This window comes from Chiloscyllium plagiosum, unplaced genomic scaffold, assembly GCF_037043375.1.
Source record: "Chiloscyllium plagiosum isolate Xiang-an unplaced genomic scaffold, Cpla_swu_hap1 HiC_scaffold_25, whole genome shotgun sequence".
NCBI lineage: Eukaryota > Metazoa > Chordata > Chondrichthyes > Orectolobiformes > Hemiscylliidae > Chiloscyllium > Chiloscyllium plagiosum.
This window is the reverse complement of record NW_028270163.1, coordinates 47,501,253-47,527,306: the sequence shown is the minus strand read 5'-3', so window position 1 is coordinate 47,527,306 and position 26,054 is coordinate 47,501,253. Positions and strand designations below refer to the sequence as shown.

Below are 26,054 nucleotides of genomic sequence, written 5' to 3'. Positions count from 1 at the left end.
TCTTCGGAGGGTGGGTGTGGACTGGTTGGGCTGAAGGGCCTGTTGCTACACTGTAGGTAATCTAATCTATACTTAAAACTAGATAAAACAGATACTGGTGTTAAAATATTATACAATGAAACTTAATGAGAAGATCAATCTCAATAATCAAAAGATCAAGTTCAAATACATTAAAAGGTTTTCAATGTTTCAGCCTGTGTGGAGATTTGATTCATCACTTGTCACATGTACTGAGAAACTATTGTGCGTGCTCTCCAGATAAATCATACCTAGAGGAGGGTAAGAGAACAGAATGCAGAATATGGTGTTACAGCTCCAGAGAAGATGCAGAGGAAGATCAACTCTAACATGTGACACCTACATCTCAGTTGATATTTAAAGGAAATTCTCTACAAATAATTTATAGTATATCTAGATCAAGAAATTGTATCCTAGTAATTGGTACATAAATTGTTGTTACAGCTACATTATGCTTATAGAAGCAGCTTACCTCAATGAATGCTGCCCAATGTTGAACTCTGGATTTGGTGTGAAAATGTATAAAATCCGCAAGGGAATCATGATGTTGGCCTGCAAAGTACTTCTGCATTATCATGTCAGTTTGATATGGAGCAAATTTAGAATTTGTTAAACGAACTACAGAGTCTGGGGTGGCACAATTCAATAACACCCATTGTGCTTCTTTAAGAGCTTCTTCCCAGGAACCTTCACTCTGCTTCAACCTTTCTGTTATTTGTAAAACAACAGATGCACAGGTGTCAGAGTGATAGCCAACAAATACATCAGATGGACTGTATGCTTGCTGTCTTACATGGATGGAGGCGTTTCTGGATTGGGCTGCTGTGAACGTGTCCACCCAACGCTTCAATTGTTCTACAATATCTCTTTGATTTCCATCAAGAACAGTATTAATGTCGAGATAATGTTTCTCAAGCCGATTGATAAGTGGAATTGGGAACTCTTTGTAGACCACCTCTTTCTCTTCTATAACTATCAGCCTGAAATCTGGATGGACTCTGCATTTGACTCTATGAGTCCCCAAACCCAAATCGACATATTTCTGTCCTCCAAGATAGACATAATATTGATTCAATGCGTCATAAAGACTTTCGTAGAGATTCTGAAGGTTTAACAAAAACACCATTTGCCCAGTTTCCATACATATCTTCACACGATTGATGTTTATGCAAATCTGAGTATATTCCTGATCCTTGGGAAAACTGGACCCAAAGATGATCTCAGGCTGGTGTTTTCTGGAGAAAAACATCTGCTGAAGTATTTGAAGAGCAGCATAGTTTTTGGTTAGAATGAGCAGGTACCGGCATTCGTTGTCAAGAGAATCAGCACTTATATTGAGATTGATCAGTTCCATTGTATTAATGCTATTAAGAGAAGCATTCTTGAGCACTGACTTGAAAACTTCCATAACATCAACATCATCACTTCCACTAAAGTTACGCAGCACAACCTGCACTAACTGCTCTGGTGTTGGTTCCAATTTGGTAGCTTTTGAAAGTGAAAATACCATTTTTATTAAACTATAATAATCGCGCAGGCCAAAAAACTCCTTATTTTGCTTTTTGCAAACAGCTAGATAAGCATCTGCAAAGCTCACAAACAAGCCAATCACTTTTTTCTGTATCACAGGATCCGAAGAACAGATCCCTTTTGCACTTTCAATCAGTTCTTTTTTGTCAGGATCTCCTCGTGATACAAAAATTCCTCTATTCATTTTAGCAGGGTCAAGGGCCCAATTGGATATTCCGATGAAACCAACTTTTTTGTGTTTAAGGGGATCATCATCAATGCATCCATCTTCCAAAAGTGGATGTAGAGTTTTCAGTGGCATTTTTGGAGAATCTTCAGCAAGGCCAATTTCATCCAAGACAACCACTGAAATATATTCATCAAGATTCTTTCCTTCTTGGAAACGTGCACACTGCTTAAATGTATTAATGATTCCTTCAGGGGTGGAATGAGGACTGCACTGAAATGATACTAGATGGATCTGCTTTAGGTTTTTGTACAATTCAGAATGTGCTGCTTGCCCTTGCATGGCATCTGCTACAATTGTTTTTGCAAGGGACTTTGAACTTCCAGGCTTTCCAACCAAGAACAGTGGAATTTTAAGTTCAATGCAAATAACCATCATGAAAACATTTTCCTTCAATGCAGAATTTCTTGCTATTGTTTCTCGCAGCGGTACACCACTTAATAAAAGGTCTTGGAGGAGCACGAGTTGCTCCAAGAATTTGGCAGTATTATTATATGGTGTAGGAAGATGACGGCAGATAAATTTCCGATACGCAACTTTCTTTTCCAAACATGCATGGTAACAAACTCCAAGTGCCAACACTATGCACCAGATTATATCATTTTTGGCATCAAGGAGTGCATTCTTAACAGCTTGACCTTGTAAGAATTCTTTCAATTTGTTCAACAGCATTTGGCGACGGGTGTAAAACCAAACAAACACTTTCATGCATCTTTCCACATCTCGAAGACTGACAAAACTGCATTCATCTTTCTGATGTCTCATGAAATTTTGTGAAGCTGCCAAAACATCCACTATGCACTTAATATAGGTAGAAGGGACTGAAATGGACTGAGTCAGCCGTTGAACAATTTGTTGAATGTACATCTTCTCAGTGATATCATTAAGTTGCCCAAAATCCCATACTAATGGTATCATACTTGGTGGTAAAGCTTGTACACGATAAACAAGTTGCCTCAAGGGAATAGATCCCAGTTTATCTTCTGTTTCATCTGCTCGAACACGATAGCCTAACCCAGCTGACTCTAAACGCTTTATCATCTCATCTGTATGCTTTCTGTAAGGATTGCAGGCTGCTATTATCTGTAAACCAGTATTGGGAGTTAAAGGTATCCCTTCAATCATCTGATCACAAAGAATTTCCTTAATACTATTCACAGCTTCAGTAGTGTTGGCTTCATCAAAGAAGAGAATTGTGTCAAAATCAAAGTTCATCTTATTTTCCAAAGCAACAACTTCTGCATCTTTAACTTTTGAATAAATCATGTCTGCAGTTGTTCCACCATGGACTTTGACTAGTTTCAAGTTGTCAGTGTTCGCTCCAACTTTCCGTAAATCACATAAGAACTTAATCAGCCTGGTCTTTCCACAGCCAGTTTCCCCCATGATGATTACAGGAATGCCACACCTGAAACGCATGTGAATCGCAAGAATTTTTAAAATATTATCTGTGGTGAGCTCGTAGGTTTCATCAGGGTCCATTGGCCATTGAATGCCCAATACCGTACAAAGACGCTCAATCTTTTCACTTCGTGGAAGCTGGTCAAAATCTGTGTTGAATGGAACTCTTTGTAGAAGTAAACCTTTGTACAGTTCACGAGTCATTATATTTGGTTTAATAATCTTGCCATTTGATGGGTTTATGGCATCAATCCCACCTTGGCCATTTTCTCGAAGGTGGAAGCCAATGAAAGTCATAGATGTGTGATCATCATTAAAAAAAATGTATGGATGTGGTTCAGATTCCCACATTTTCCTCACAAGAAATGGTGCAAGATCTTCTTCTTTAACACCTTCTAAGTTGACGACTTCCCTTCCTGGGCTCTGGTCTGAGATACTTAGAGAAGGTGTTGCAAAATCTCTTGCCATTAAAATCATGAAATTAACAACAAAAGTTTTGAATCCTTGTAGAGTATCTTTGATAAAACTAAAGTCACAAAACACAGAGGTTTCACAGTCCTTCAACTGCAGGTTCAGAAAACAGGCAAAGTTCCGCAACTCAGACCAAGAAGGATCCATCACCCCACAATAGATCAAAAACAGCTGCAGGCACTCAACATGGCTGCCTTCAACAGTTCCTGTTTGATAGCTGAAGATATCCAGATTTTCTTGGTTTTTGAATCTTCTGAGATACTGGTATGGCCTTTGAAATGTTTCACTTCGAAATTCTTCATCATCTACAAGAGGATCAATGCCATTCCATGATAGATTTTCAGATTTTCTGACTTCCTGTTCAAGAACTTCTTTTGGTGGTCTACAGTATACTTTGGGAAAAATATCGAGGAAGCCATGCTTTGGTATTTGGGTCCCCTGAAATATAAAAATGAAGAACTGAATCAGAATATCACTTTTGGTAAAGTCGCCATAGTCCGACCAAATCATAAGCTTCTCTCTGTCTCATTATTGAGAGCTAATGCGTAATCACTAAGTATAAGTGTTCTGCTGTTCTTTCCTTTTTTTTTGCTTTTAACACAACATCCCAATTTTTACAACAAAACTCTTAAGGATAAGTAATATTATACAATGAAACTAATGAAAAAATATATTTTGTTACTGATATCCAGATAACATATCTACAAAGATACTCAATCTTCTTCAAACAATAGAAGTGCAATACTACAGACAACACCAAGATTAAGAATAAGCAGTGGACAGATGGTGCAAGAATCCTATGGCACTCTCAAACTAATTATTCAATATTGAATACTAGTCATGGGGGCTGTGCATTAAAGGAGTGCAGTCCCAATTTGGCACTGAGGCAAAGAACTGCATAAGTTTACAGTAACATCTAGGAATGTTGTATTAACTGGGGATTTGATAGTCAGAGGATAGGAGGTACTTCTGCTACTGTGAACTTGAGGCTGACGCTCGTTGTTGCTTCCCTAAGGACAAGCAAAAAGCCAAAAACTATTGTCAGTGTTGAAACCAATGACATCTGTAGAAAATGGTGGAGGTTCAGCAGTCAGAAGTTGAAGAACTACGGAGAAAGTTAAAAGGCTGGATGAGGCTTCAGTCAGTGCAGACATTGTGAGTAAAAAAAGAGAATATTGGGATTTTGAGTGGGTTCAAAGAGACAATTCCACAACTTTAGGATTATTCATCCCATGTCACTAGTACTTTTAATTAAAATTATTGATGCCAACAAACTATATTGGATGAACGCAGATATCTGAACAACTTGTAAGACAGAAAGAGGCTACAGGAATATGATAGTGAAGAGGTTGAAAACAAGCATATATACTTTAAAATTATAGCGCTATCAGACAAGAAAGCAACTTGGGTCACTGAGCAGAGGTGAGGTATGAACATCTCTACATGAACTGAAACACATATAGTGGAGTGTCAGATCAGCTCAAGTCTATGTAGGGTCAAAGATGACAGAGCTGCCGAGCAGTTAAGATAAAATCTAAAGGAAATAAAAGGTATAAAAGTAAGTTTCAGCAGTATATGTATTGAGGTAGAGGCAAAATTATCCAATGTTATGGAGGTGAAAATAGACAATTTTGGTGATGGAGTAAATATGTGGGTCAAAAGTTCAACCATGAGTTGTGCACAATACAAAAAGTCCAAATAGCTTCGTTCATCCTTAAGTTGCAGCCAGAACAATGGTTACAGTCTACAGCTGAAGAACCATGTTTGCAGCATGGACCAGTCAAGTTGACTCTCTAATACTTTTATACTTACATGTCTTGCATGTTTTTTAGATAGGAATCCAGTCTGGTCTAGCATTTCTACAACGTATATATGGCATGGCTTACATTTCCACATTTTTCCATCAGTGCCCATCAAGTAACGCAAGATGAGTAGTTTGAAAATAAATTCGCATAATCCTTTCTGTACCTGAAAAAACTCTCTTCGGTTATTACTTAATTAGACAGTGTCATGCAAATGTTAGTATTTTGGATATGAAGATAGCATTTTTAATGTGAAATTAGGTAATATACATATATATCATAATGACATTTAATAAAACAAATTTTAAAAATTTGATCGTGGGACAATGATAGATTATTCAGAAAGTTATAGAGTCATACAGTTAGAGAAAAGTACAGCAATGAAATAGTCCCTTGGTCCAACTCGTCCATGCCAACCACATATCCTACCTAATCTATGCCCATCACCCTCTAAACCCTTCCTATTCATATACCCATTCAGATGCCTTTAAACGCTGTCATTGTACCAGTCTCCACCACTTCCTCTGGCATCTCATTCCATACATGCACCACCCTCTGTGTGAAAAAGTTGCCCCTTAAGTCTCTTTTATGTCTTTCCCCTCTCACCCTAAACCTAGGGCGGCACGGTGGCACAGTGGTTAGCACTGCTGCCTCACAGCGCCAGAGACCCGGGTTCAATTCCCGTCTCAGGCGACTCTCTGTGTGGAGTTTGCACATTCTCCTCATGTCTGCATGGGTTTCCTCCGGGTGCTCTGGTTTCCTCCCACAATCCAAAAAAAAGTGCAAATTAGGTGAATTGGCCATGCTAAATTGCCCATAGTGTTAGATGAAGGGGTAAATGTAGGGGAATGGGTCTGAGTGGATTGCGCTTCGGCGGGTCGGTGTAGACTTGTTGGGGCGAAGGGCCTGTTTCCACACTGTAAGTAATCTAATCTATACCCTCTAGTTCTGGATTCCCCCACCCCAGGGAAAAGGCTTTGTCTATTTATTCTATCCATCTTAAACATCTCTATGAGGTCACCCCGCAGTGTCTGACACTCCAGGGAAAACAACCCCCGTCCCCCCTATTCAGCCTCTCCCTATAGCTCAAATCTTCCAACCCTGGAAACATCCTTGTAAATCTTTTCTGAACCCTTTCAAGTTTCGCAACATCCTTCCAATAGGAAAGGGACTAGAATTGTACACAATTTTCCAAAAGTGGCCTATACAATGTCCTGATGAAGGGCTTTTGCCCGAAACATCGATTTTCCTGCTCCTTGGATGCTGCCTGACCTGCTGTGCTTTTCCAGCACCACTCTAACCCAAACTCGGGTCTCCAGCATCTGCAGTCCTCATTTTTACCTAACCAATGTCCTGTACAGCTGCAACATGACCTCCCAACTCCTACACTCAATGCTCTGACCAATAAAGGAAAGCATACCAAACACCTTCTTCACTATTCTATCTACCAGCAACTCTACTTTCAAGGAACTATGAACCTGCACTCCAAGATCTCTTGAATATTGTTAATTAATCCACCTTTATAACGTATACTGCAAAAACTGGTTAAAAACACATACTCACTTTGAACACAGAACATTAAAAATTTGTCAAGCCAAAACATTCAGGAACAAAGTGAGGAAACAATTCTTCACAAAAATGTTAGTAAAAGTGTGGAACACTCCTCCAAACTGGTAAATACCTGTGCAATCAATTTTTTGCTGATTATTAAGGATATGGAACTAAGATGTGTGAAAAGGGTTCGTTTACAAATATGCCATAATGGTTTTAAAGGTTTTAAATGATTCACTCCTGTTTCTATAATAATGAATTGGGATTTGGGGTGAGGATGGCGGGACAATTACATTATTGATAACGGATGCCATCACTGCAGTAATGAGAGAGAATGTCCTAGAAGGAGCGTGCCACCACTCTGTTTCCTGAACTCAATGATCAGTTCCTTCATTTTGCTGACATTGATGGAGAGATTGTCATCTTTACACCATGCCACTAAGCACTTAACTGACTTCCTGTACTGTATTTTGTTGTCGTTTGAGATCTGACCTACAATGGTGGTGTTATCAACAAACTTGTAACTGGAGTTGGCATAGAATTTAGCCACATAGTTGTGTGTATATAAGGAGTACAGAAGGGGGCTGAGTACACAGCCTTGTGGGGCAGCAATGATGGCAATTATTGTGGAGGAGGTGTTGCCTATGCTTGCTGACTGTAGTTAGTTGGTCAGGAAGTTATGAATTCATTTACAGAGGGGGCAGCAGAGACCTAGGTTCCAGAGTTTGGAGATGAGTTTGTTTGGAATTATGGTGTTGAAGGTGGGGTTGTAACCAACAAGTAGGATCCTGACATAAGTATCCTTATTGTCAAGCAATTCCAGGGATGAGTGTAGGGTTAGGGAGGTGGGCATTTATTATGGACCTGTTTCAATAGTAGGTATTCTCCAATACTGTGTGCAGTTTTGGTCTCATTCTTTAAAGAATATCTCATATATTGAAGCAGATTCAGAGGACGTTTCGAAGATTGATACCTGGAATGAGTGGGTTATCACACAAGGAAAGCTTGGACAGATTGGGCACATTTTCACTGGAAATGTGATTTGCTTGCAGGGTATAAGAACCTGAATGGTCTTGATAAAGTGTACATGGAAAGGACATTTCCTCTTGTGGGTGAGTCCAGAGGGGATAAAGTTATAAAATTATTGGGTGCCCATTTATGAGGGAAGAGGCAAAATGCTTTTCTCTCAGAGGGTTGTGAGACTCCAACACTCTACAGTGGAAAGACAGTTGAGATGGGATCATTGCATATATATCACATAGAAGATAGATTCTTCTTCGGCAAGGGAATCAAAAATTATTGTGAGTAGGTAAGAATGTTGGATTCACAGCACAAGCAAACTCAAGGGCCCAACTGGCCTACTTCTGTTCCTAATTTATATGTTTGTATAGGATGCTCAACATAGCCAATAGATAGGGACTTATTGGACTATTGAATCTATTTGACTCTGAATATTAACTCTGATTCTCTCTTCACAGATGCTGAGCTTCAGCCAGACCTGCTGAGCTTCTCGAGCACTTTGTTCTTATTTCAGACATCCAGCAACCCCAGTACTTAGTTCTTAATTTATATGCTTGTATAGAATGTTCAACACAGCCAATGGATTGGGACTTGTATCCCAAGGGCACTCTAAAAATAGTCATGGAGGAGTTTTTAGGGCAATCAAAACAGTGGTTGGGCTCTCTGCTATGACAATCAAATTCCACCTTTGGATTTTAAGTCTGGTACTTTTCCAATTTACAAAATGCACCTGGACATGTCAAAGCTTTATTGATTTTGGAATTTAGTGGAAATAAAGAAAAAATAATTCAGTACTTTTTTTTAATGAGTACACTCAAACTTTATGGTATGACAAATTTTAGATGGCTATAAAAAGGGAAAATGGTACAATATAAATTCGAACTTTCTTACTGGAACATATTGTCTATCACACACAAAGAAAACGCCACATCAGGTGCAGACTCTGTGATCAGTTCAATCCTTGAAAGCAAACTTACAGAAGAAGTGACATCAAAATGAAATATCATTGGCTCTTTCCCATTTGATGATTTTATAAATGACAATATGGTTCGGAGAATTTTGTTTTCATCTACCCATGGTTCTATTAAGCGGATTGTTTTCAGCAAGCTTTCCTTTCCAGTTTGGTTCTTCAATGTTTCATGCAGTCTCTTTACATAAAGTGATTTCCCTTTTGAAAAAAACATTTAAATAAGCCTCAATTTAAATTGAAAAAAAAAATTCCAGCATTTTTTTAAACAATTCAATCCAGAAACCATTCAAGAACAGATCAAGTCATATTTTTAGCAATATCACAACCATCACAGTTTAATAGGAGGGAAGACCATTCTTTTCGCTGACTGATCTGCGTTCAAACCAATTACCAATAATTACAAAAATGCATCTTAATAAGTAGACCAATCATTTTGATTTCATTCAAATTCCACATAAGTTCAAAAGAATACTGTTATTTTTATTAACTGAAAACACTGATCATGCTTTGGTTCTAAGTCTGACTTTAGGTGTGTTACTCGGCATCCAAACAGTGTTTACAAAACAAAAATGGAATCAATGGGTAAATAGATCATAACTATGAAGGCAACAATTTACTCAATAGTTCTCATATTTATAAGTTAGTTTTGAGTTTGTATGGACCCATACTTGCATCAGTAAGTATCACCAGAAATATCAGTTCCTTCTTTGCTTATATCTTATATATCTTGTCTGTGTGTTTTTTCCAAAAGTACAGCAGGTTATCAAACTTCAAAACTGAGTCTAAGATCTTTCATTTATTACCTCTAGCCACAATCCCATTTTACTGCAAAGTTAGTTATGCATCAAACAATACTTAACAGCTCTGAAGAAGAATCTATTGACTCAGAATATTAACTCTGATTCTCTCTCCACAGGCGCTGCCAGGCCTCCTGAGCTTCTCGAGCACTTTGTTCTCATTTCAGACCTCCAGCAGCCCTCATACATGGAAAATACATTGACATAGAACTTTTGTTGAAGCTGTGATATTTGGTGTGACATATCAGTGCATAAACAATTTTCACACAATAATATTTTGTCTACTTTAGAACATTAGCAGCCTTGGAAAAGTATCTATTCATTCAGTAGGAATTTGTCTATTTCCCATAATTATAGCCTCTAAACAAGAGCATCAACATAGATTGTAGGGCAAATAATAAATATTGCCGTATCAGAGATGCTCATGAATCAGCAAGCCAAGCCAAACTAATTTAAAACTTCTTAGAAAACTAAAGTAGGATAATTTCAATACTTTCATCATAAATTTATAATATAGAAACTTACCAACTCCAGCTCTCTTTGAAGAAATCATCCTCACAAACATTCTATCTTTAAACACTGAAGCTGCAGATGAAGTGTTTGCTGCAATTCTATAGTGATCCTCCAGGTAGATCTGGATTTTCTCTAAAGGTTCATGTGGAATTATATGCACCTTATATTGACTAAATGCAGATGGAATGTAGCAGTGCTCCCTCTCACAGCTGCACAATATGACTATCTTGTAATGTGAATGACTCTCCAACTCAAGACTTTTGAACAATTCTTCACACCGCACACTGATGTCATAAGTCAGTTCCTCTGCATACAGCAGTGCATATATCTTGGAACATTCATAACCAGTTAGGCACCGTCGCATAAACAGTTCCACCTGCTCATATGTCGTCTCAGTTGTGCAAAGCAACACTTCATCATAAGTAGGCAATGGCTGATCACTGGAGTACATATAAATGCACAAAGCAGATGTAAGCAATTCAGAACGTGGACAAACAACAAGGTTAGGGTGACTTTCATGAAATCCAGGTGGAAGTGCTCTTGTAATAGTTTGTTTTGTGTCAGCAACAATATCAAGAAGTTTACCAAGGGAGCTGACATCAAGAGAGTTGGACAGGAAATAGCTCATATTCTTCATGTAGTGTTCCCACAGCAAGTCCATTTTTTCCTCCATATCTCTTTCTTCAGCTATATCTTGGATACCTGCTTTTGTCTTCGTTAAGATTTCATTATCACTCTTGTCACTAGCCAACAGTTGAATCCTTGTGTTCCCATTTTTTGCAGAAAGTTTCTTCAGAGCTCTTCTTACATCTTCATCAGTACAGTCAGGTTTAATGAAGGATAACATCATCAGGACTTGCAGACTAGTGCAATTCTGGTCAAATAACTTTGTACAGAGGTAAACAATCTGCTCAGCTGTGTAGAAGTTTAAGTAATAATATTGGGACCTTTGTTGATTCATATATTTCTTCCACTTTTCTAGATAGGCTTCCATCTTTTTGCAGAGAATAGGAAGTTGCTCAGTGACATTTCCATCAGTCTTAATCTTACTGACATTGTCTAAATTAAAATCAATTATCATGCAAGCCTCATTCTTCCTTGAACAATGTACTTCAGCTGTCCAGTTCCTAAATAACATGTTGCCAGCTAAAGATAAGCTGATGAAAGATGTTGCAAGCCTCTGGACACTGGCAAATACCTGCAAACAAAGAAATGTATTTGAAGTCTGTAATTGATATAATGGTTGGGAAGATTACAGTTTTTATACACATCAGAATAATTAACTATACCCCTTTCTTTGCATACAATTTACAAATCATAGTAATTATTTTTTTTTATATTCACTTGTGGGACATGGGCATTGCTGGGCGTCCAGCATTTGATGCCTATCCCTAGTTACCCTTGAGGAGGTGGTGGTGATCTGCCTTCTTAAACCATCACAGTCCTCATAGTATAAGTTGACTCACAATGCCTTAGGGAGGGAATTCCAGGACCTTGATCTGGCAACAGTGAAGGAACAGCAATATATTTCCAAGTCAGGGTGGTGAATGGCTTGAAAGTCAACTTGCAGGTGATGGCGTTTCCATGTAACTGCTGTCCTTGTCCTAAATGCTGAAGTGTATTCATAAGCAGTCAGTGATATCCAGATGTACTTGGATTCAGAAGACTACTTCCAAGTGGTTGTGAGTTTAGAAGTTGCTGTCTAAGGATCTTTGGTGAATTTCTGCAGTACATCTTGTAGATAGTACACAGTACTGGTACTGAGCATTGAGGAAGAGGGATTAGGCCACTATAATCAACAGTGCTTCTCAGTTAAGGCAAAAGTAACTACGCAATCTTAATGTTTGGCTCTTTTAGTCATTGGAGAGAATGTATCATCCATCTAACAATTGTTTAAAACATTATAAATTTTTTTAAAAATACAAACAAAAATACAATTTTCATTGTGGATCTCCATAATAGCCTTCTGGTTAAACAAATTAATTGTATATAAATCAACATATCAATGTACTATTCTGCCAATGGAATTAAGCTTTATATCATAATGGAAATGGCATCAAGGAGTTTCCAAGAATAATCTAGCTCAGGATGCATAAAACTACCAGGAGTGAATTGATTTGACTTGGAAGTAGTCTTCTGAATCCAAGTAGATCTGAATATCACTGACTGCTTATGAATACACTTCAGCATTTAAAACTGTGGTTCTTACTCTACACCAAATTAAAAGATCAGTTGCTAAACCATACAGATGTAACAAATGCTTTAAAGAGCAGTTTACCTCTACAAATTTTTCCACTTCTTCACGTCCATGGTCTCCCTTGCCTGACATCAGCATGAGTTTATTTTGCAGCTCTTTCAATTCTTCGAGAGTATAACTTCGCAACTCCTCACTGTCATCATGTATTTCTGACAAAATTAGTGTAATAGCTGAACCTAATGAAAGCTATGTAATAAAGTAAAGGATTACCAATTCAATTCAAAATAGTTTTTAACCTATTGCTTTAAGATCTATTAAAAACAAGTTGCCAGAAGGTGCACTTAGCAGGCTCGAGATTACATAGTAGTAAAAATGTAACAACATTTAAACAATTAACTATTTGCCTCACTTTTCTGGTGCATGGCACATCTTACATGCAGTTTGCATAATAGGAAGATTTAAATTCAGAAATCTCAAATGTTCAAATGCAAATAACAAATAAATGTTATAGAAATAAAATAAAATCATTTTTGGTTGTAATGGTGTTCAATTAGTGATGGATTTAGATTATGAAAATAAGTCGAGATCAAAAATCAAAGACAACCTGGAAAAGTGGTATGGAGGATAGGACTGGTTGCAAGCTAGTGTCCTAGAATCACTGCTCATTTCAAACACACATTTAACCCCCTCATTTTCTGTCTTCTGCAGACTGTCTTAAGTCTATATCCAGAGCACAGAAGAGATTGTCTTGAATTTGGAAAACAATTATTTTCTAGATGCTTTCAAAGAGTGCTTGAAATAGCACTAGCATTAAAATCAACAAAATACCTATGCTTTAGTTTACTTCTGTCCACTAACATTTTAAATCAGGCAAATTTTACAATGATGCATCTAATGGAATGTGGAAATGTGGCCAATGCATTAATGGCTAATAGCTTCTAAAAGCAAGACCACAGTTTTTGTGATTGAGTTTCTGTCCAGGTCATTCTGTACTCTGCAAGTTTCAATTATATCCTCCCTTATCCTTCTAACCTTCATCGAGTACAAACCCAGAGTTCTCAAACTCTCATTTTGGCGATCGTGACCATAATTCGGTTATGTTTACAATAGCAATGGGCAGGGATAGGTATATACCGCAGGGAAAGAGGTATAACTGTGTAAAAGGCAATTATTATGCAATTCGGCAAGATTTAGGATGCATAGGATGGGGAAGGAAACTGCAGGGGATGGACACTCTTGAAATGTGGAGCTTATTCAAGGAACAGCTACTGTGGGTCCTTGATAAGTATATACCTAACAGACAGGGAGCTAGTTTGTCGAGAGAGAGGGAACCGTGGTTTAACTAAAGAAGTTGAAGCTCTTGTCAAGAGGAGGAGGAAGGCTCAGTTAGGGGCTTGAGAGTTATAAGTTAGCCAGAACAGATCCAAAGAGAAGGCTAAGAAGAGCCAGGAGGAGACATGAGACGCTGTTGATGGATAGGATCAAGGAAAACCCCAAGGCCTTCTATAGGTACATCAGGAATAAAAGAATGACTAGAGTAAGATTAGGGACAATCAAAGATACTAGTGGAAAGTTGTGTGGAATCTGAGGATATAGGGGAAGCGCTTAATGAATATTTTTTGTCAGTATTCACATTGGAAAAGCGAAATGTTAGTGATAATACGGAGATACAGGCTACAAGATTAGATGGGATTGAGGTTGACAAACAGGAGGTTTTAGCAATTTTGGAATATCTGAATATGGATAGGACCTCGGGGCCAGATGGGATTTATCCTCGGATTCTCTGGGAAGCTACGGAGGAGATTGCTGAACTTTGGCTTTGATCTTTGAGTCATCATTGTCAACTGGACTAGTGCCAGAAGAATGAAAGATACAAATGTTGTTCCCTTGTTTAAGAAGGGGAGTCGGGACAACCCTGGCAATTATAGGCCAGTGAGCCTTACTTTGGTTGTGGATAAGGTGTTGGAAAAGGTTATAAGTGGTAGAAGTTATAATTATCTGGAAAGGAATAATTGGATTAGGGATAGTCAACACAGTTTTGTGAAGGCTAGGTCGTGCCTCACTAGCCTTATTGAGTTCTTCGAGGTGACAAAACAGGTGGATGAAGGTAAGGTGATTGATATGGTGTATGTGGACCACAGTAAGACTTTTGCTAAGGTTCCACACGGTAGGCTATTGCACAAAATAAGGAGTTTCGGGATTAAAGGTGATTTAGCGGTTTGGATCAGAAATTAGCTAGCTAAAAGAAGACAGAGGGTGGTGGTTGATAGGAAATGGAGCTCAGTTACCAATGGTGTGCCGCAAGGATCTGTTTTTGGGGCCACTGCTGTTTGTTATTTTTATAAATGATCTTGAGGTAAGCACAGAAGGATGGGTTAGTAAATTTGTAGATGACACTAAGGTAGACAGGGTTGTGGATAGTACCAAAGGTTACAGAGGGACATAGATAAGATGCAGAACTGTGCTGAGAAGTGGCAAATGGAGTTTAATGCAGAAAAGTGTGAGGTAGTTCACTTCAGAAGCAATAACAGGAATGCAGAGTGCTAGGCTAATGATAAAACTCTTGGCAGTGTAGATGATCAGAGATCTTGGTGTCCAGGTGCATAAATCCCTGAAAGTTGCCATCCAGGTTGATAGGGTTGTTAAGAAGGCATATGGTGTGTTGGCGCTTATTGGTAGGGGGACTGAGTTTCAAAGCCACGAGGTCATGCTTCAGCTGTACAAGACACTGGTAAGGCTGCACCTGGAGTATTGCGTACAGTTCTGGTCACCACATTATAGGAAGGATGTGGAAGCTTTGGAAAGGGTTTAGAGGAGATTTACTAGGATGTTACCTGGTATGGAAGGAAGGTCTTATGAAGAAAAGCTGAGGGGACTGAAGTTGTTTTCATTGCAGAGAAGAGGGTTGAGAAGTGACTTAATCAAGATGTATAAGATAATCGGAGGGCTAGATAACGTGGACAGTAAGAGCCTTTTTCTTCGGGTGGTGAAGGCTAACATAAGGGGACATAGCTTTAAATTGAGGGGTGATAGATTTAGGACAGATATTAGTTTCTTTACTCAGAGAGTAGTAGAGGTATGGAACAGCCTGCCTGCAACAGTAGTAGACTTGCCAAAGTTAAGTACATTTAAACGGGCATTGGACATACATATGGATAATAATGGAACGGTGTAGGTTAGATGGGTATCAATTAATTTCGCAGGTTGGCACATCATCAAGGGCCGAAGGGCCTGTACTGCGCTGTAATGTTCTATGTGTTAAACCTTTCATTCCTGGGACCATTTTCGTGAACCTCCTCTGAACACGCTCCAGGACCAGCACATCCTTCTGAGATATGGGGCCCAAAACTGCTCCAGATGTGGTCTGACCAGAGCCTTATACAGCCTCAGAAGTACATCTCTGCTTTTATATTAAAGTTCTCAAAATAAATGCCATCATTGCATTTGCCTTCCTATCTACTGATACAACCTTGAGAGTTTCCTAGACTAGAACTCCTAAATCTGTTTGTGCTTCAGACTTCTGAATTTTCTCCCCATTTAGAAAATAGTCCATGCCTCTATTCTTTCTACCAAAGTATATAACTTCACACTTTCCCACATTGTACTTCATCTGCCACTTCTTTGTCCACTCTCTTAACCTCTTCTAATCCTTCTGCAGCTTTTCCGCCTCCTCAATGCTACCTGTCCCTCTACCTATCTTTGCATCATCTGTAAACTTTGCCAGAATGGCCTTAGTTCCTTTGTCTCGATTGTTAATGTATAAAGTGACAAGTTGTGGTCCCAACATTGAGACTTGCAGAACACCACTTGTCACCAGCTGCCATCCTGAGAAAGACACTTTTATCTCTACTCTCTGCTTTCTGCCAGCCAGCCTTCCTTGTATCCATGTTAGCACCTTGCCTCTAACACCATGGGTTCTTATCTTACTCAGTAGCCTCCTGTGCGATACCTTGTCAAAGACCTTCTTGAAGTCCAGGTAGATAACATCCATTGGCTATTCTTGCTCTAACGTGCTTGTTAGTTTCTTAAAGAATTCTAGCAGATTTGTCAGGCATGACCTCCCCTTGATGAAACTATGCTGACTTTGCCCTACTTTAGCATACATTTCCAAGTATTCAGAAATCTCATCCTTCACAATGGATTCCAGGTTCTTACCCACGACTGAGGTTTGGCTAATCAGTCTGTAATTTTCCATCTTTTGCCTTACTCCCTTTTAAACAGGAGTGTCATATTAGCAATTTTCCAGTCCTCTGGAACCCTCCCTGATTCTAGTGATTCCTGAAAGATCACCACTAATGTCTTCAGCTATCTCCCTTGGAACTCTGGGGTGTAGTCCATCTGGTCCAGGTGATTTATCCACCTTCAGGCCGTTCAGATTTTCTAGCAACCCTTCTCCTTGGTGATGCCCACCATACTCTGCTCTGCCCCCTCACTCTCTTGAATTTTTGGGATAATACTCGTGTCTTTCATCGTGAAGACTGACATTAAGTAATTATTCAGTTCCTCAGTCATTTCTTTGTTCTCCACTATTATCTATCCAGCTCAATTCTTCAGCAGCCCAATGTCTACTTTTGCCTCTCTTTTGCCCTTTATATATCTAAGGAAAGTCTTCCTTTATATTACTGGTTGGCTTACTTTCATATTTAATTTTCTCCCTCCTTATTTCTTTTTTGGTTGCCCTGTGTTGGTCTTTGTAAGCTTCCCACTCCTCTGGTTTCCCATTGCACTTCACCACATTGCATGCTTTCTCTTTTGCTTTTATGCTATCCCTGACTTCCCTAGTCAGCCAGGGTTTCCTCATCTTCACTGTACTATGCTTCTTTTCCCTCGGGATGAATTTCTGCTGTGTCTTCTGAATTACTCCCAGAAACTCCTGCCATTGCTGTTCCACTGTCTTTCCTGCTAGGCTCATCTCCCACTCACTTCTACCCAGCTCCTCCGTCATGCCTCTGTAGCTACCTTTATTTAACTGTAATACTGTTACCTCTGATTCTATCTTCCCCATCTCAATTTGCAGGTTATGATCACTGCCTCATTCACCTTAAGGTCTTTTACCAGTCTGTCTCATTGCACAATCCAGTATTGCCTGTTCCCTCGCGGGCTCCACTATAAGCTTCTACAAAGATTAATGATGTAGACATTCCACAAATTCCTTTTCTTGCAAGCCACTACCAACCTGACTTTCCCAGTCCTCCTGCTATTGAAATCTTCCATGATCACTTTTAAGGAATCATTTGCAGGGTGCAACACCCTGGCACTATAATATTGTAGAGACTATGAAAGAGGGAATAATATTGTGCCTTATTACCACGTTTGAGGGCATTTTTATACTTGCTGTACCTTTTCTTTCTTCTGAGAACCAATGATATAGATTCCATTATTGTTTATGGCCGAAGCCAGTGAAAGGGAGGACAGCTCCACAGACCCATGACTTTCTTTCACAGTTTTTAGCCATTCCAAATGCCGGGCTGAATCGCGCTGAAAGCAAAAGAGAAGAAAAAGAGGGCTGCTTTTACGAGCAAATCAAATAATACTTGGAGTAGGATACAAAAACAGAAAATGTTGAGAATACAATGAATGATCATCAACCATAAACATCAACTCTGGACATTTCCACTGATAGCGCGTGACTTGCTGAGTATTTTCAGCACTTTTATGTTTTTATCTTTGCTCCAATTTAGCCAATCACTCAGTGAAAAATAACACTGCTGTTTAAACATCCTTAATCAGGTTAGCTAAAGCTCAAATCCTGTGAGCCATAAAATAATTCATTAGAAATTAAATTCTCAACAACAATAACAATGTTAAAAAATCAAGTTCTATCCCTTCATCATCTTCTCAACCAAAATGTAAATCCAGTGGTCCCACCACATTTTCCTCATGGTCAGCTCTTCTGTCGATTTGTCCTTGGGTTTTTTTTTTAAAAGAGTGATTGGAAAGGCAGAGTTGCCGAACTGTCTCAGAAAGGGCTTAGTTTAACAATGACAGGGAAGTGGCTAGTTTGCCCAGTTCATATTTTTTCTAGTTTGGTTTAGTTATAACAGTAAGAAAGCTGCTTGCAGTGAGGAAAGGTTCAAAGCTTCTGCAGATGATTCCTGACTAAATTCCTAATTCCTGAAACCTCTCCTGCCTGTAAGAACCTGTGTTTGAATTTACCTTTTGCCAGGGGATGTGCTTAAGGGATGTTATGGGAATTAGATCAGCTCCTGAGTTAAGGTGAGGTATTGAGTCGGTTGAGTTTTCAAATAGTTGTTATTCTAAATTTTGTTTTCTTTTGTTCGTGTTAAAATTAATTCTGTTTTGCGTGAAGCTGAGTGGTTTGACCAGCTGCATTACACTTGGAATATCCTTCACATCTGCTTTTAAAATAAATAAAAGTTAGAGTCTACGCTACCTTCTTGAAATATTTTAAGGGGAGTCTGGCCTGGTCCATAACAGTCACCCACCCTTTAAGTATTTAGGGGTGTGCCTTTCCACAACTCAAATATCCTTTAAATTTTGGCTACAGTAGTCCTGAAACCATGATTTCTAAATGGGCCAATGTATAACAACTTGTAACCGAGGGATAGCTCTTAATGTCAATACAAGTATAATGATAGAATTAGGTTTATGAGCAAGTAAAAGCTTGATTCAAAGCAGTTCAGTAATCAACAGAAGTTAGTACATTGATAATTCTTCCGTAAAGAATTATTATTGAAAGTTAGGATTTGATTTACCAGTTTCTTAGAAAGATCAGGATCATTGTCTAAAGCATTCCATAACTTCTGCAGGCAAGACATAAAATCAGCAAAACCAGCATTTGGCTTTAGTTCAAAAAGTAACGATGAGTAGCCTAACACAGCATCATGAAAACAAGCAACTCGGTCAACATCAAGGTCATTTTCACCAGCTGATATTGAAGCCAGGTCAACAAACACTTTGAGTTCATTTGTGTCTGGAAAGGAAAAAAAAATGAAGAATAGGGTAAAGCCTCACTTTCATATTTACAAACATAAACTTAAGAATAAAATATATAAAGGATTAAAATTAGTTGAAGTAACCCCTAAAAACTAATGACTTTCAAATAGTTTCACATTTTAAAGCCGTTGATGAACACGTTTTCAACTATTTAAATTTGTTGGATAATGGTTTGCAGCCCAAGCACACATGACAATTGCATGCTCAAAACAATAGCTCCTGTGTTAAGCAGTGTTTTTGCTCATTGGTTCCAACTATCTGGTATACTAGGGGCTCATACTCTGTGATTATGAAGTTGTGCAGAATACAGAACATGTTGACTAATTTATCCATGATCTGTAGGAGACCACATGCCATCACAAATGCCTAAAGTTGCTTCTCCATATCTTAATAGAAACCTCAACCACCTGTCTTCTGGATGTATGTACTTGACTGAAAAGCAGGATGCTGTAATAAGACAAGGCAGCAAGGGGTAATCTTCATCATCAATGATCCATTGTTTTGCTGCTGCACTTGAACCTACACCTTAAAATCAGTTTGCCCCTTTTACATCTCAGGGTCAAACAAAGCGCATACATTCTTCAGACTGGTTACGTGTTTGTAGAGTATCGTCCCCTTCCCTTATAATGTTCACACACTGGGCCTTGTGCCTGACTGTCTGACCTCCAATGTTCTTCCTCCATTATAATAGCAAATAGCAGTACATCCAGAAAAAGTGGCAATTTTATTTCCAAAATTGACTGTCAAAATGGTTGCTTTTAGTTACAGAATGAGAATGGCCTCAATTCATTCTGGAGCAGTTCGTTGAAACCTTCTGTGATTTATTAGATCCTGTTGCAATTTTTGTTCTTGGAAAGTACAACTAAAGTAAAACCTCATCTAGAGATTGAGATGTGGGGTAATAATACAGTCAGAATTTTTAGGCCATTTACATACATATATGTATGTACTTGACTGTGCTTCTCAGAAGATTAGTATACAGGCATGTTCCATTCTGAAGTACAAACAAATGCAATTAACATCACAGCGTCTTCACTGTAAAATTGAATCAGCTCAAACAAAACCAGAGACAAAGATCAAACTGACTTTCAGAAAAAAATACAGAGAAACCTTAAAATTTATAGATGTCATAAAGCCAAAAAAACTTTTAAAGTTATTTACCTTCTAGTGCTTCTTTCACCCAATGTACAAATTGCTGCCTTCGAGTAAGCTCTTCCAAACAATTTCTGCGAGAGGGTGTAATTTCAACAAGAAAGTTTTTGGCTTTTATAAGTTGCTCATTTATGCAGTCCAACCTTTGGTCCTTATAGGATTCATTTGTCTAAAATAAAACATCAAATTATGTATCATCCAATTTTAACCTCAAACTTTGTGATCTATTTCAAGCTTTGTTGATAAGTAGAATCATTGATTAAAACTTAGTGCAAGATATCAGGATTCAAACTATTTTGCTTGTGAGGATTTATGGAAACAATATATATTGTTTATATATTTTTCAAAATTTAAAATGAACATGTAGCACACAACTATACTTAGAACAAATGAGTGTTGTTCGTCCAGTAACTTTTTGTGAGGTCTTAGGTACAGTTATGGTCATCCTCCTCAATTCTCTCTTTAACAGCACAACAATTTCCTCAAGCAAATGTATTGTGTTAGTTATTTTTTACTACAATTGTGGTCTTTTTTGAAAAGGTTTAATCTCATTTCACTTTCATTTAGTTTAAATAAAATCTTCCTGCCATTACCTTCCACAAGTTATCACCTCCTTAATGGATAATTTGAAGTGTTATGACCATCTCAAGGTCCAACGTTTTAAATCTTTCCTATAACTTATATACAGCAATGTTCATGTTGTTGTAATGATTCTTTGGAAAGTTTCATAATTGATTGAATGCAGAATTGATACTGTTGCTATGGCTGTCAGTGCATTTGGGCTTAGGTGTATGACACCTGGTGCATTACTGTGTAATGACTGACACAACTGTGCTTCAGTGGACAGTAGGAAATTATGGGTTCAAGTTTAGTTATAATGCAACCACATCACACAAAGTTCAGCAGCTGAGAAATGTGGCTTCTAAATAATTGCTGTAAATATGTACTTATTCAACTCTTGTTTGAGTTGCAGGCTTTAATCTTTTTGATTTATAGGCTAATTAATATCAAAGTTCAAGTCCACTTGGATTAGCCACTCAAGTCTGGATGCATGGAACCATAATCCAATGAGTTATAATCTTTTGAATAGGAGAGAAGAGGAAATTGAAATGAAAAGCAACATTAAACATTCACTCTTGGGCTGATAATGAGCAAATTACCATTAATGACCATTTCAAATAAGACAGAAACTAAAAATTTCCACCTGACATTTCAAGCCTGTACATATCCACAAGATCCTAGTCAAAAGTGTGATAGAATACTATTTCCCTGGAGAAGTGCTGTTCCAATAATGGTTGACTCTTCATTGCTCTCTGGGCAATTAGGGATGGGGGCAATAAATACTGGCTTAGCCAGCAACGTCCTCATTCTGTGAATGAATTAAAAACAAAGCAGAGTCCCTACATGGACTGCAGTGCTTCGAGGTGACAATTTACCACAACTGCCTTCTAGACAATTAACAGACAATAACAGTAATGTCCAAATCCCATGGAAGAAATAACAAATAACTCACCAGAAGTATCAATGTTTGCAGAACATTAAAATTTCCAGTAAGGTTCAATACATTCTGTGCTTTCATGATTATTTGGGCAGATTCAACAGCCAAATGTAGTTGGTGGTATTCTCGAATTTGTTGGATTCGTTTTTCTATCCAGTTGCCCTTTGTGCTCATCTCTAAGCCACTCATAATCTTGAAATCACTCCTTAGATCTTCATATCGATCAACAAAGTCTTTAAAAATGATACTGACCTCTTCAAATGTAAGACTCCCCTCCTTTAGCTTTTTAAATATTTCCTTATACTTATCCAGACATGGCTCCCATATCGTAGTATGAACATCTTCAAGAGATACTGAAGAAGTCAACTCTGATGCTTCTGCTTCTTCATCAGATACATCTTCCTTGTCCAATGCTTTGGCTTCCTTTTCCCAGCACATTTGTAAAACATGGCTATCTTTGAAAGTATGAATGTTTTTTGCCATTTGTTTCACCTTTTCATTTAAGGTGAAGTAGGTAACTTGAGTGGGGAAAGGTTTCAAATCTTTGATCTGTTTTATGGTCACCAGTTCACTTAATGCCTTTGATTCAACATTGGCTCCAACCAGTTTTTCAAGTTCTTCAATTTCGACTACAATTAAAGACATAACTATTTAATAGTTTGCAGCAATACAACACAGCCTCCTCCCATATAAAATCATACTTTGTGAAAAATATTTTCCTTTGTTCAGCAGATAAATTACAAAGCCATATCCTAAAATGGTTTATTATAAAAATACTGGTAGCAAATTTGCAACTTAGAAAATAAGGGACAAATTGTATTCTAGGGAAGTATGGATCTTCAAGGGTTGTACAAGAAAAGTAAGAAACCTACTCCTAATTCCTAGAGGTTAAGATCAGTCTAATGGACACATTAATGATTTCTTGACTCTGCAAACAGCCCTCCACCTGTACTGCAAACTCTGAATCACAGTTCTCTAAAATGCTATAAGATTATAGCAAAAGAAAGCAAAATGAAATTACCTTTTACAAACTCATTGATTTTTCTACACATTTTCAAGAGACTGTCCATCCAATTACTTTCTTCATTGAATGCATCAAATTCCTCTTTTCGCCAAGTCAATAACTGTTCTAGGGTTTGTCCTGTGAAAGATCCATCCTTACCTGCAACAATAATTTTGCCTTACAAAACTTTTCAGAAATACCATTTACATTTTTTCATATGAAAAATATTTTTAAGCACAACAATTTACACCAAAACAACCTACTTGTCTTATGCAAAGCCATAACGCTGGTTTTCTTTTTTAAGATCAAGTCCAAATATTTTACTTTTATGGAGCCATCGAGAAGTCTGTTCATCATATCCATGAAGACTGAATCTGCTATTGCCATCAAATGACGAGCCTCGTCTGACAGCGTATCAATAAGTTTACTGTCCGTTCCTATTCAGAAATATATATTAAATTGCACCAGTTGAAGAGGTACTCAGAGACAATAATGAAGATTAATTTCCGTTCATAATAGTAATGTTAAATTGACAATTTGATCAAATTGAATATCAAATTGGTATGGTTGAGGAATCGCTACCACATCTCGCATTTCAGAAGTGTTACAAGATGCAGAGGGAATCTGGTGAAGGTTATGAGTAAATAAGGGCAGGTCAAAAACACCTACTTACATTTCAGTTTAGAAAAGGTGGAAACAGAATTGGAGGACATTAAGAAAGTTGTAATTGGCAGTGATAAAAGTGGAGGTTAAGAGTCTTCACAGAAGAGATGGATGTCAGCAATATTTTGAAAGTGCAAGGTAGTCTTGGTGACAAAAAGGATGTGAGGACTGAAACTAAACCTCAGAGTCAGTAGACTTTGTTTAAATTGGCAGACTGATTGATCCAGTTTAGAAAGAAAGTGAAAGAAAGCCAAAAAAAATGATAACTTTGGTTTTGCCAGCACTAAACTGGAAGAATCTTAATTCACTTAAGACTTGATGCCAGATTTATATTGAATTGTTCAGAATACAAAAGAAAAGAACAAGTCACCAGCAACACACAGAGTATTTAATATTGTACTGTGGGTGCTGTCATCAAGGGGAAACATTCAGCAATGCATAGATAACTAAAAAAGAGATTCTATTAATTGAGATATTTAGTTATCTTTGATGTAAGCGTGAAGGAAATGGTAAAAAGAGATTTTGTTGGACAATACTTAGTCAATGTAGAACATACAGAGTGAAAGGGACAGAAGGGAGTTATCACCATAATACAGGAGTCTGTGGTATGCACATTTCAAAAACTATTTACAGCTATTCAGCGCAGTAGTTGGCATAGGCACAGTACAACAAAACAATGTAACCCAGAACACAAAAAGGGCAAAATTCCAGCTCATCAACTGAAAAAGTTTAAGGCCGGTTTCTCAGATGATGCTGCTGACAGCAAATTGAAAGAAATCAAGATGATGTGACAGGATAAAGCTGGTTTGGTCATTTTGCCAAGGCAGAAACACAAGATTCTGAGGAAACGTAACAGAATAGCTACTGAAAGGACTGAAACGCTTCAACATTAAATATATTTAAGGGCGAGTCAGACAGACTTTTGATGCACAACAGTCAAGGATTTCTTTTGGGGTAAGTGGGGTTGTCTGATTGGTCAAGTGGCCTTCTGCACCAATGATTTCCCAATAAGAAGGGAATATTGGATGATAGAAGTATGGCCAAACAAATTGGATCAAGGAAGTTGATTTATTTTCAAGAACAATATGATAAGAAAGCTGGCAAATGAGAAGATGTAATGGAGTAAATTTCAGTAGAGCGTAATTTGGAAAAGGCCAGGAGCTTGGGATCAGAGTTAAGAGATAAGAATTCTTGCATTCTTGAAGCCAACTTATGAAGTAATTTAGACTCTCGGAGTATTATTTCATTGCTGTACTATCAGCTAAAGCAGAAAATTTTAAAAGAATCTTCTTCAGAATATAAAAAGAGAAAGAAGACAGTACAGGAAATTGTTGACAGTGTGGAGAGGAACGGATCTAATTGTGCAAAGCAATCATGACTCGGGATCAAAAATATCTTTAGTCAAATGACCGGTGGCTTTCAGCCAGGACACAGAGGAAAATGGCAGTCAAGGTATGGTGAACTAGTTTTGGAAGCAGCCAGAATAAAGGCCATCAACAATCACTATTACTCAGTAAACTAAACATACTAAAATCATTATCATACCTTGCAATTTAAAGATAGTTCGTGCAGCTGACCAATCAAGTAAATGCTTGACAACAGAATCAGGATCTTCCAAAAACTTTCCATCCCTGTTTTTAAGCCAGGATTTTTCAATTATTGTTGACAATAATTTTCCAAATTTGCTCAAATCATAACGTAACAATTTATCTAAAAGTTTGCCTTCAGATTTGGCCTAGAAGGGGTAAAATGTAAATAAATGTAGCACACAAAGTATAAGCCAATCTTTGAAAATTGCAAGTATCCAAATAGCTTTGTAATGATGGTACCTGACATATAGAATGGACAGCATCAAGTGCACAATTCTCGAAACATTTTGCAATTAAAGGCTGCAAACTGCTTAACTCCTCGCTATTGGAGCAATAAATTTCTATCTGTTGCACAGGAGTTTTCTGATGAAGAGATAAGGAATGTTATTATTTTAATATCTCAGTCTGGAACAGAATCCCAGATGCATTAAGATTAAACAGATTAACACTATTCAAGAACACTATTCAAGTCCCTGCATAACAATGACAATATTTCACTTTTCTGCTAAAGAAACAACATTTTGAATGCACATCAATAATTCATGCTGCAAGAAAAACTGAGTACTTGCTAATTTTTCAGAAGCAGTTCGCAAATTGTATTCTTTCAAACAATTAAACATTACCAAATTACTTTTAATAGATTAAGCACAACAACTATGTTTCTACAAGATTGATGCAAATAGCACCCATCAGGAA

General features: G+C 37.8%; 1 protein-coding gene across 3 annotated transcripts in view; it reads right to left on the bottom strand.

Annotated features, from left to right (window-relative positions):
- Positions 1 to 26,054, bottom strand: part of LOC122562231 (E3 ubiquitin-protein ligase rnf213-alpha-like) — a 192,820-nt gene that overhangs the window by 95,465 nt on the left and 71,301 nt on the right. For all 3 annotated transcript variants that reach the window (XM_043714953.2, XM_088000700.1, XM_088000701.1), the window contains 13 exons: positions 25,599 to 25,721; positions 25,315 to 25,504; positions 23,370 to 23,543; positions 23,125 to 23,265; positions 22,119 to 22,732; positions 20,615 to 20,774; positions 19,213 to 19,430; positions 17,837 to 17,974; positions 12,578 to 12,742; positions 10,312 to 11,497; positions 8,997 to 9,187; positions 5,459 to 5,614; positions 491 to 4,084 (listed from right to left, as the gene is read on the bottom strand). In XM_043714953.2, the coding sequence (XP_043570888.2) occupies positions 491 to 4,084; positions 5,459 to 5,614; positions 8,997 to 9,187; positions 10,312 to 11,497; positions 12,578 to 12,742; positions 17,837 to 17,974; positions 19,213 to 19,430; positions 20,615 to 20,774; positions 22,119 to 22,732; positions 23,125 to 23,265; positions 23,370 to 23,543; positions 25,315 to 25,504; positions 25,599 to 25,721 (7,050 nt within the window). The remainder of the gene's footprint in view (positions 1 to 490; positions 4,085 to 5,458; positions 5,615 to 8,996; positions 9,188 to 10,311; positions 11,498 to 12,577; positions 12,743 to 17,836; positions 17,975 to 19,212; positions 19,431 to 20,614; positions 20,775 to 22,118; positions 22,733 to 23,124; positions 23,266 to 23,369; positions 23,544 to 25,314; positions 25,505 to 25,598; positions 25,722 to 26,054) is intronic.